General features: G+C 40.2%; 1 protein-coding gene across 1 annotated transcript in view; it reads left to right on the top strand.

The window, feature by feature from the left end:
- Window positions 1-4,519: 4,519 nt before the first annotated feature.
- VCAN (versican) overlaps window positions 4,520-12,794 on the top strand; it is a 118,041-nt gene continuing 109,766 nt past the window's right edge. The window contains exons 1-2 of the mRNA XM_077288648.1: window positions 4,520-4,743; window positions 10,034-10,109. Coding sequence (XP_077144763.1) covers window positions 10,040-10,109 — 70 coding nt within the window. The 5' untranslated portion in view covers window positions 4,520-4,743; window positions 10,034-10,039. The remainder of the gene's footprint in view (window positions 4,744-10,033; window positions 10,110-12,794) is intronic.

A 12,794-nucleotide genomic window follows, 5' to 3' on the forward strand; every position in this document is an offset into this window, starting at 1 on the left:
TGATATATAGATACATAGATAGATAGATAGATAATAGATATATAGATAGATAATAGATAGATAATAGATAGACAAATAGATGATAGATAGATAGATAGATAGATAGATAGATAGATAGATAGATAGATAGATAAACAGATTGATAGAAAATAGATATTAGATAGATAGATCTGTAGATAGATCTGTAGATAGATAGATAGATAGATAGATAATGGATAAATAGACAGATGATAGATAAATAGATAGATAGAAAGCCAAATAGATAGATAATAGATATATAGATAGAAAATAGATAATAGATAATAGATAGATAGATGATATATAGATAATAGATAGATAGATAGGTATTAGATAGATAGATAGATAGATAGATAGATAGATAGATAGATCTGTAGATAGATAGACATTAGATTGATAGATATTAGATTGATAGATAGATAGATAATAGACAGATCTGTAGATAGATCTGTAGATAGATAGATAATAGATAGATCTGTAGATAGATAGATATAGACAGACAAATATGAGGCTGATACAGTTACAAGTGCCCTTGTTGTCACCGGGGTATATTAGTGATTAGAAGCTTATCTGGATCTGTAGAGATTTCCTCCGGTTCGGTTGCCCCCTATCTTCACACTCCACACATCCATTGATTAATCTCTTGTATTCCATGGATCAATGGCCATTAGCTCAGCAATAAGACGACCAATGTCATCCTCTTATCTAAACTTTAAAGGTAAGAATGTTTATTGAATGCCGTCCACATCACTGAGGGTCCAGGACAGACCCCATACTGTACGTTTTCTTTCGGATATTATACGCCGCTGGCTCTCCCTAGCGCTCTGTATCTGCAGACTGCAGACAGCGGGTGACGTCATTACACCTATTAATAGCGGTCACTTTCGCTTACATGACAGTTTAGACTATTTCGGGAATCAGGGCTGGCATTTTCCATTGTTATAATGGAGTGTGTGAGACTGGGAGAAGTTGGTGGTCTGTACTGTGTTCCAGTCAGAGACTGTGGGAATCCAGTTGGTGACAGAAATTCCACGTGGGAGGTCGCTGCCAGACCAGTATCTGACATCTGCCAGTATCATTCATCCCTTAGATTTTCCTGCATCTTACCTTACTGGAAATAACTAAGGACTCAACATCAACAATATGTCATAGAATCAGTTCTCATTTTGTGTGATATTCACCATAATCCAAACTGTGCAGCGCTACTAACAAGGGAAGGAAGCCTTTACTGTCCAATGTGTGTCCTCAAAATGTGTCAGTGGGGGAATGTGGCGTAACCTGAAGCTTGGGGTAAAACCGCCAATTATTAACTTGTGTCTAGTAATATTGCTCTTCTCATAGGGGCCAAATGTATCTTTTAGGCCCCCCAGACTCCAGGGCCCAGAGGCAGCTGCAACCCCTGCACCCGCTATAGTTACACCCCTATTAGCAGTTAGACCCCACCAGGAAACTGGACCTGGACATTTCAGCTGGAGATCCACAGTATGGGTAGATTTACACGTTATGTATCCGCTTCATAAATGCAGCTGCAGAATATGCGCCAAAATCCTGCAACTAAGGAGATGGAGGCAGGACCCAGAGAATCAGATTACTGCAGCAAAGTCCGAATGAAGTTTTATCAAACCCTGATCACTCGCAACGTCAAAGAAAAATGGCTGCAAATTCTGCAACATGTCCTATCTTTTGTGGAATTTCCCGGCAGATTTAATTGATTTCAAAACAAACTGCGGCTGAACTCTGCACTAAAATCAGCAACGAAATCCACATTTAACAAATGTGTATTTCATTGCTGATTTTTAGGCTGGATTCACAGCATAATTTATACATTTAGTGGACAAATTGGTAGAAAACAATCAATTATTTATTAATATTTATTTTACTCACTTATATAGCCCATCATATTCCACAGCACTTTACAGACATCATCATCACTGTCCCCATTGGGGCTCACAATGTAAATTCCCTATCAGTATGTCTTTGGAATGTGGGAGGAAACTGGACAACCCAGAGAAAACCCACGCAACCACGGGGAGAACATACAAACTCCTTAAAGATTTATCAACACTTTGATAAGAGATTTGATCGCTGATAACTGATATTTCTCGCTGATTGTGCGATGACTGCAGATATTTCCACTAGCCGTCTGGGTCTTCTGATATTTTAAGCACCATGGTGGCTCAGTGGTTAGCACTGCAGCCTTGCAGCATTGGGGCCTTGAGTTCTAATCCCACCAAGGACAACATCTGCAAGGAGTTTGTATGTTCTCCCAGTGTTCTCGTGGGTTTCCTCCAGATTCTCTAGTTTCCTCCCACACTGCACATACTGATGGGGATCTAGATGGTGAGCCCCAATGGGGACAGCGGTGACGATGTTTATAAAGTGCTGTATAAGTGGGCATACTAACATTACACAGAATAATCGCACATGTAGAAGATTCCTCACTGAATGAATGAGGAGCCTTCAGCCAACATCTGGAGCATGCACCTAATCTGCGATCATCTGTGAGTCACGCTTTGGTAGTGTCTACTCCATTGTGCCGCAGAGAATAGAAGGATGACCACCAGACATTCCAAGGCTGTTTACTTCCAGGTATATGTGATCAGCACTGCTTGCCTAACCTTCATTGTATGGGGCTGTAAGCAGGCACTGAATGCTTTACTATATGGGCCTGGGTGGGAGGAGGAGCGGCTGTTACCACTGTCACTAAATTCATTTATTTGTTTACGCTGTTTTCACTCCAACAGGTGTGAACACAGCCAGGCTCCTAATTAAAGGGAATGGTTGTACAAGGCCTGACTATTGCAGATAATACAATGCAGAGCTTTCCATCTCATCATGTTTGTGGTCAGATCACATCTTCAGGCTGAGATGAATGAATCCAAAGCGATTACACGACCGTCCTGGCTCCATTCCCAGTCTTCCCTCTGCGGTTACACAAAACTTCTCTTTCTTCTTTCCTACAAGATCATTGGTTTATCTAGGTGACAGCTGAAAAGACTCAGGTTTCATTAAAAACACATTAGGTGCATAAGAAAAATCATCCCATTCATCTATGTTTTCTAGCAGGAGGTGCTACCTCAAAGAAATGCCAGTGCTATGCTGCCAGTAACTAAAGCCGGCAGAGACAATGCTTACATCATGGGAAGCTAGTCTCTGCCTCCCGATAGAAAGTGCATGCAGCCTCTATGGAAATGCTGAGAACCGACGGCTGCCAGGAGTTTTAATCTCCAGATGTACGAAATTTGTAATACAATAATGTAGAAGCCAGAAGGGATGGGGGACATGCTCTTGGCTCCAGGTTGAGAGTCTGGGCGTTTTCTTGGACTGTCACACGGGAGATGACAAAGAGGCTATCCCAAAAAGGGGTGAAGGGGAATCAGACGAAATGAGAATACCGAACAATCTTCATGAAAAAAAAAACGATAATTAAGAAATGTTTCGATCAGCGTCATTTCCAATAATAAGCATCATATAAATGATCGGTCGTAAAGAGCCGCGGACGCCTACTGAACTCAATAACCATTATCTGATTTATTTAATAATGATGGACATGACACGTCTGATACATTTTCTGAATGAATCAATGGATCACATGGCGCGATTTTCATTTTAGAGTGTGGAAATGGAGAATGGAGAAAATTAGAGAACAGAATGGAAACTTCATGATGATAAACAGCAAAATTGTAAAATAAGTATAAAAATAATATCAGTATTAATAATGTAAAAAAACTAAATATGTTTCTAGATATTGATATGATAGTGTATATATATATATATATATATATATACTGTATATATATATATGACTGTTTCCTCTTCAATTATAATAATCTTTACATTACACAAGCGTAGATTTATACTAATCTTCCATAATGAGATGCATATGTTGTTTAATATATAAGTATATATATAGAGATAATATATATCTATATATATATAGCCATATTATATTGTAGTATATATAATATGTATATATTATGAAATTTACACACACACATATATTTATTTATACATATATGGGAGATAGCAGCACAGTCCTAGTGTTTTGGAGCAATAATTCCACAGGCAATCAGCCATGGAGCCTCCGAATGTAGAGCAGATAGATTGGAAGCAGCACTCCAGTGGGAATTAGTGAAAGCCTTGGACTTTGTTCACACAGATCCATGTGACGTCACGGCTCCTCATTGCTTGAATGGTTTTATATATATATATATATATATATATATATATATATATATATATATATATATATATATATATATATATATATATATATATATATTACAGCACATGTGCATCTTGTTAGGAATGATTAGTGTCACTCTGGGCTGCTCTGGTATACACATTATTATGATTAAAGGGGGAAGCTAGTGCTAGCCCTTGTTCTGGATGTGAGGGGATGGAGCAGGGTCTCTGTGGGGGGCTGGGATCTCCCGGGAGGTGAGTGAGCCCTCCTCTTGCACTGAGGACCCTCCTTCCCACTGTGCTGACGGTGTAATGATATAATCATGAGGGGTGTCAGATCCCGCATTTGAACTTGCAGCCAAGCAGACTGTGGTTCTTCCTCTTTCCCCGGACTCTGCCACCCTCAGCTGCCACCTGGACCCTCCACTGACTGGGAGAGACTACAGCCCCCAGCATCCGAGCATCAGCAGGACCCCTGGACTACATCCCTGCACAGCACTGGGCTTGATGAGGCGGAGACAACACTAAGCACCTTGGAAGGTAACAGCTCCCTGGCTTCCCCTGTGCAGTGAGGAGGGAATCATACTAATCTGGGGGGAGGCGAGTGCTGCTGGGAAGGGTTAAATGCAGCGTATGGAGAACAGTGACAGTTGCTTTCAACTTTTTTTTCTCTATTGTTCTGTTGAACAAAGGAGAATATGTCAAGGTGCCCTAGAGATGTGTGAGAGGTTCTTGTCAATGTCTGGGCAGATCTGATAACTGGGAGGACTGGGAGGACTGGGCTGCTGTTCCTGGAAAGCTCAGTCCCATTCTTTGCTTCTAGGATATATTAGAGAAAGCAACAGGGAGCACAGACAAGAGAATGGAGGGGTCAATGGACCAAGTGCACAGAGCAGGGGTTACACAGAGACTCTGGGGAGGGAATTGGGGACATCTTCCAGATAATGCGGAGACAGGCAGAGGTGGCTCTGGAGAAAGTGACTTGGACACATGCAGTCACAAAGTTGCCATTGTTGGTTGCCCCAAGAGGGCAGGGATGGGCAGAGAATCTATAGAGGTGGGTTCTGCAGTTTGCTACTCACCAGGTGAAATCTTGCTGCTCCAAATCCTCAGCTCCTGTCCCAAGTTAATGAGTACATGTCTTCTAGACCCCCCCACTCTGTGTACATTGACCATGCTGTGTGAACAATGCACGATCCTGAGAGGCAATATTGACTCCACAGATGTTACACTGTGTTGCTGCATTTCAATGGAGCCTTGTAAAGTAATGGGAGTCAATTGAAGTGGAGCATTTTGTTTTTCATTCTGTGTGACTTTATGGGGTTAAAGATTTACTAAAGGCAGGCAGCAAGAAAAAAGAAAAAAAAAAGGATGTGCTAACAAAGAAAGTGACAAACTCTCTGTGTCCTACGGATCTCATTTCTATGGGAGTCACAGCGCTGTATTGTTCTGGATCAGCCCCTGGCACTGGGATGTCTAGGAATGCTGCTCTACTAAGGGCAGGCGCGACCTCTGCTGGACGAGACGAGAATTGCATTCCGCAGCATCATGCAGCAAAGCCATCCCGACACGAGGTTTTCACACACCCCCTTTGTGTCAGGTCTTTGCTTGGCATCATTGATTTCTTCTGTCTAGTGATCTGCATGATGGAAGTCAGTGCATGCCATTATTTTACTATTATTACACTATTGCATATTTATTACATTGTGCATATTAATTAGAAGTAATAGATCTTATGTTCTGCACATTGGAATCAATGGTGCTCTGAAAATAAATAATAATGAGGCTGCGTCCTCTTGGAAGGGTTACAGGTTGGCAGACACTTGAATTGCAGAGCCTTTGAATGGCATCGCATGCTGGGACTTGTAGTGTCACGTTTGCTGTAAGAATATCCATGTGTGTGTTACCTTGATTTTCGGCATCTGTGAACCATTAACTTTGGCGAGTAGATGTGATTTAAAGCATGTTACATGCAGGGAGAAGCCCAGGAGTGTATATAGCATTAATCCCATTGAGATTGATGTGATGAATGGTAAAGTAAGCAAAATGACAGGGAAAGGCGACAGAGCAGAGGTGTCCTGTGAATGCAGGGGCCGGGGTGGATATGATTTCACCTCTGAGAAGATGCAGTCCCAGATCAGGCTCACATAACAAAAGCCAGCTGTCTCCATGAGCCACAGATAGGGCGGTGACTGGAAGCAGTGGGAGGGAGGCCGCGCTGGAAAACTGGGTCCATATTATCAGTCGCCACGTGGACTCCGGCCATATCACACACAGTGCGGCCCACTCAATAAGCGCCTAGTTACATGTCTGCCGGGACCATCTCAGAAAAGATATCATCTGGTTTTACCAGCACTTGTTATTAAAAGCCTCAAAAAGAGCCACACGTGGTGTCCCGTGAACTGAAAAGTGGTCTTCTGCTTCTAGGGGTCAGTACACTTAAAAGAAATCCGGTGAGGAGAAGGGGCGTTCTTCTCAAATAGGTGGTCTTCTGTGTTTATGTTCTTATTAACAAGTAGCCAGATGTGTTTCACCAAATGATGACAAATAACCTAGAAATGGTGGTCAGGAAAGAAGTCTGTGAATATTGGGAAACACTAGCCGTCTATTAGGCAGTTTTTGCCGAGAAAGTGTTAACATTGCCACTTTAGCTGCCTAGAGGAGACATCGGATCACCAAGGGCACAGTGTGTGGGATCAGTTCCTTTAGAGAGGACACTCTCCGTGCCCCCAATCTTCTCGCTTATTCAGTAATGTTGATGGAGCCAATTACCTATAGTGAGTTATTGTGTAACCAGAGTGTCGGGACCTTGCATTGGGGTCACTACCTTTGGAAATGCACAGACATGAAATGCCCATAGAAGTCCCCATCATCACCACCCACTTAGAGGAAACGACAGAGCTTGACAACTGCTTATTGTTAAAGACCACCAGTAACCAGCTAAGGAGGGGGGGGGGGGTGTGAACGTGCAAACTTAAGGAGGAGGTTGCTAAGGGGAAAAAAAAAAAAGGATCAGAGCACTCTTCATCCTCTACAAGGAGAGGTAAGGATTAGACTGGGTCAGTGGAGCAGCGCCATTGATGACAGTGCTTCCATAGCCTACAAAGAAATGGCTGTCACTTAAGGATCCTTAAACAGGACACTCAATGAATGACCCTGACATCAAAGGCTTCAGTTGCATTTTACAGCTGGATTGAAAAGACATCGCTTATACTATAAAGACCAGAGGTAGGCAGACGATTGTTTCTTCAAAGCCCTCAATGTATTTGCCAAGAAGGCTTGAATGTTATCTGAGGGGCGCCATTGTTTGGACATAACTTTGGAATAGTGAAGAAGGTTTACCACCAATGCCCTTCTCAACCACCGATGTGGTATTCTATGGTAGGACATCTGCTTTGTGTTTTATTCTTCTGTATTCTTGTTAGGCTCAGTAGTGCTCCAAGTTTTGACTTTATAGCAAATGGGGTAAATGTTAAAAATGTGTTTGTTCAGTATTTAGTTCCTATAATGCTTATTGTGCTATTTTAGATCATGCAAAACGAGTGCATTCTCAATATGTGTTGGGCGTCCCACTAGTTTTCATTGGCATTGCCTGATAGTGATAGCATAGTACATTGTGTAATGAAGTGAATATACAGTATATTATATACCACATATAGAATGTGATTTGGGGCATTCTGCCAGGTCCGCAGTATGGGCGCTGGAGATGTCACTTTCTTTTGAGCTGCCCGGAACCGAAACCAACAATGGTGACCACAGATATCGCCATCGTCATAGAAAACCACTTCATGGATATCAAAATATTACACATGATCTGAATAGAGCTCAGTGAATATATTGATTTGTGGTACGTCACTAGCCATATCTGAAGATGTGGCACAGCACTCTAGATATATCCATCTTCTGGTTGGCGTTACAATTCACTCCACTTTACTTTTTACAAATGTTAGTTTAGTGTTTACTTTTATAAAATTATAAGTAATGAGATTTAGAAAGTTGTAGTTTTGCGTCCTTGGCCCTTTTCTGCCCTAAGTTCTGCGATACTTCAGCTTTGGGATGACAAATTTAGGACAATCTGGTTGATAGAGGAGTGCAGCCTGCTAACCCTTTATAAAGACTATGACTGTAGGGTAATATACCCAGCAAACAGTCTGTTCTATGGGGTCTTTAGCTGAAAGCTTCCTTCACACTATGGTGGCAGACGCAAAATCTGATTTTTAGTTATTAAACCATGCTTTTCCCTTATCAATTTATGCTATTCATGATCGTTTTCTTGGAAAAAATCAATTATACTCAATTTGCACCATAGAACTCCCACACATAACCATTTATTAATGGGAAATTCTCACCCTAGACATTTATGCTACTTTCCGTAACCCCATAGTCTTCAATAGACAAGCAGGACCACCTGTCATTGGAGTTTGTGAACACAAAACATGGACCACCAGACTTCTGTTCTCCCAGTAGGTAATCAGGTATTTATGGCATATCCTGTGGTTTAATGCCTAAATTGTTAATATCTCTTTATTACTATTGCCGGATACTTGGGACATAATGCTGAAGACACTAGTGGTAAAATGAACTAGTCTACAGACCTAGTCTACTCTATATCAAGCTTTACTTTGTGGGGGTTTGCTTCAGGAATTTGTAAAATGTAGAACATGATAGAGAAAGGGCAGCAAGTAGAGAAGAGACTTACTTGTCAAATTTTCCACCCAAGAGTCGGAATTAATCCTTTGTATGAAGAGTTTTTGCTGGAGAAAACTTTCTTGTAACTGAAAGTCAGCAGAGAAGCACAAGTGATGACCATCCTAACTGCAGATGTGGTCCATAATGGAAAAGAAATGGCTCAAGTTTCCAGTGATGACCAAATTCATACCTCTCATAAGGGTGACTTGGCTTTATGTTAATCTGATCTAGTCCTTAATGAAGCCAATCACTTTTTTGTGTCACCTTTTCAATGTTTATGATATATATGCATTTTTCTATACACATGGGGGCCATAGTGGGCCATTAGCAGCAAGATTCATGAAGAAACAGGCAATGGGACCATCCATCTACTGTCTTGGCTTGTCCATGTCCTTAAGGGTACAATGCAATGCTACGTCTTTAGTTCTCTAGTTTAGGTGTAGCTTTTGGTATAACAGTATCTCACTTTGCCGTTTATCAATTTTTTCAACGTTTCTGTTAAGAAAAAAGTATCTTTGTGTCCATAGGATTTGCATGAAGGATGGTAAAACACATTTTTTAATTAATCTTTTCAGCAATCCATGCCGGCCAATATGGTAGTATTTCTTTCCTTATGTGTTTTAATAAAGCAGTGCAAAATGCGTGTGAGTTCACTAATGATCTTTCACGGTACTTATATTATCATGTATACAGTTACAATCCAAAGTTAAACTTGAAAAGCCATCACCCGGACACTAATCTTCTCCTATTATTATTGATGTTCTGTTTCACAAACTGTGATGCACTTACATACTTGGCCCAGTTTCATTAATGAAATCGGCATCAATGGCCAGACTTACTCGAAACTTCGATTTTTTTCAAGGTGTTTCCTTTCCTCACATCTGTTTATTGTCAGCGAGCAGAACACGAGGTTCTCAGCCGTCCTCTCCCTTAGCTCACGTCTCTGACATCATCATGGGGAGCAGGCCAGAGCAGCTGATTGTCAAGAAGTCTAGGGCTCCCACAGACCGGTTATTGTAAGCGAGAAAATACATGCGCGCTCCAAGACAAAATAACTAAATTGTGTTTGTTTGTTACTGAAATGTCACGTCTGTCTGGGACTTGGAGTCATTGCTTAATGTACATTTCTTTTTCTTTCCAGGTCAATATGTTGTTAGATCTGAAATCTATCTTTTGGATATGCTCGGCATTCCATATTTCTCATGCATTCCGTGCAGGTAAGATTTTATCTTTTCACCAAAATGTTTCATAAATTACACTGGTCAACAGCATTTTTGGTGCCAAAGATATTTCATCGAATTTAGGGTATTTTTGGGGTGCTGATTCTGAATATGTCATCAGTTTTGCCAGATTGGCTCAAGTTTTTGAGATTTTTGGTATCTTATTTATAGCACTTGTTGGTAAATGCGACGCATCATCTCATTAATTTCTTTGGATTAGTACTTGAACTGAGCAGTTCTCAATATAGTTTTGTGTTAATTAGTGTTCTAAAAGTTTGTTCATAGCTTGATTTTTGCACTAACTTTATGTTGTTGTCTGTTTTCCAGTGAAAAGCATGAACTCATCAAGAAGAAGTTGTCTTAACGATCCAGACTCATTCTGTTACATTTGTGGTGAATACACACTGCCAAAACATAGAAGAAACATAACAGACTTCGTAAAAAAAGTGTATTTTGCCTATTTTGGGGTTATGCTTGGGGACCAAGACAAGTTTTGGGCACCACACATAGTGTGCAAAGCATGTATCGAATTATTATGAAAATGGAGCAAAGGACAAAGAAAAAGCTTCAAATTTGGTGTTCCAATGGTGTGGAGAGAGCCAAAAAATCATCATGATGACTGTTATTTATGGTAAACACAGGTACAGGCACATCTTCACAATGAGGGACAGGCCTTCTTGCAGATTCCATGTTACTCCCATTTTCGTTTCTTATGCTTATTGAATCCTTGCACTTGCACTGCACAGAAATAACAGTCATCATGATGATTTTTTGGCTCTCTCCACACCATTGGAACACCAAATTTGAAGCTTTTTCTTTGTCCTTTGCTCCATTTTCGTAATAATTCGATACATGCTTTGCACACTATGTGTGGTGCCCAAAACTTGTCTTGGTCCCCAAGCATAACCCCAAAATAGGCAAAATACACTTTTTTTACGAAGTCTGTTATGTTTCTTCTATGTTTTGGCAGTGTGTATTCACCACAAATGTAACAGAATGAGTCTGGATCGTTAAGACAACTTCTTCTTGATGAGTTCATGCTTTTCACTGGAAAACAGACAACAACATAAAGTTAGTGCAAAAATCAAGCTATGAACAAACTTTTAGAACACTAATTAACACAAAACTATATTGAGAACTGCTCAGTTCAAGTACTAATCCAAAGAAATTAATGAGATGATGCGTCGCATTTACCAACAAGTGCTATAAATAAGATACCAAAAATGTCAAAAACTTGAGCCAATCTGGCAAAACTGATAGCATATTCAGAATCAGCACCCCAAAAATACCCCAAATTCATTAAAATATTTTGGACACCAGAAAAAAAATTTTTTTTTGTTGACCTGTGTTATAGATCGGAATTTTTCTTAGGTCAATTTGGTGAATATCATAAAGTGGTCTGTGGCTATGGGACGACTTTTTGCTTTTACATAACTTAAAATAAATTACAATCTCTGCAAAAAGCTCCTTGTTTTTACCCTTTCAAAGCCAGTAACAGGGACGGTCTTGCTATGGACCACTGGAGCGGAAAGTGGGGCCCTATTTAGACTTTGTGGCATTACCGCTGTAGCTCTTCTGCCATGATGTGGGACAAGCTCTATTGGTACCGAAAAAGTGTTATGACTATGTACTCTATCACCATTTGTGTATAAATTTTAGTGCTATAGTGCTAAGTGCTACAATGTGCAATCATTCATTTTTTTTCCCAAACTAATTTTTAGCTTGTTTTTATTTAATACAAAATCGCAGTTTCACTTGTTCTCCTTCACAGTAACACAACTACAGTTCTAAATACAGAGCCAGTTGTCCTCCCTTCCACATATCTGTTGTAGGGACCACCAACACCTTTGATTCTTCTTCCATTCATCCCATATGTTGCTGCAACATAGTGGGTGCTTTGATTTTGTTAATAAATATAAATATTAATTTAAAGGGGGTTTCCACCTTTTTTTACTTAAATGTATGTATTTTTGGTTACAAAAAAATCATTTTTGAAATTGGGTTTCAAATTTTGCACCGTTCATCTTTCACAACCTCTGTGTTACACTGTGTATTGCTGGCTGCAGAATGGGTTAACTGAGAATCCATCCGGAAGCTCAATCTTAGGGTCCAGTGGGAGAGTTTCCAACTCTTTTTTATCTGTCTTTTTTTTAATCTCCTTTCAGCTGATTTATGAACACAGACAACACCAAAGTTGAATGGGTAGGGTAATAAAGTGTCTGTAAAAGAAAAATGGTGCAAAAAATTAACAAAACTGATTTAGGTTAAAGAGAACATTTGGTGGATTACATCTGTAGGCTGTCTATACATATTAAATGAACGCTAAATTTGGCAGGAACTTCTTGCTGTCCATTGTGAATGGGAGCTTCACAACTCTTTTTCAATGGCAGATGTTGAAGGAAAGAAGGATTGTTGTGTTATATTTCAAAATGTCTGATCCTTTAGTTCTAGGAGGAGCTAAGCCGCCATCAGTGGTGTCAGCCAATCATTCTTGGTCAAGCCCAATGTGCATTGCATGGGAAGGGCCAAGATTGAAGACGTATAGCCCCCTATTCATAGTAGAACCTCTAAGAATTTGTATATGACTTACAACTTACTATAAGGCCGTATAGCACCCTTCCTGATAAGAACTCACTAGTTTTTTGTGGTACAGATATTCTTTAAAATCATGGCTTCCTGATG

This window comes from Ranitomeya variabilis, chromosome 1, assembly GCF_051348905.1.
Source record: "Ranitomeya variabilis isolate aRanVar5 chromosome 1, aRanVar5.hap1, whole genome shotgun sequence".
NCBI lineage: Eukaryota > Metazoa > Chordata > Amphibia > Anura > Dendrobatidae > Ranitomeya > Ranitomeya variabilis.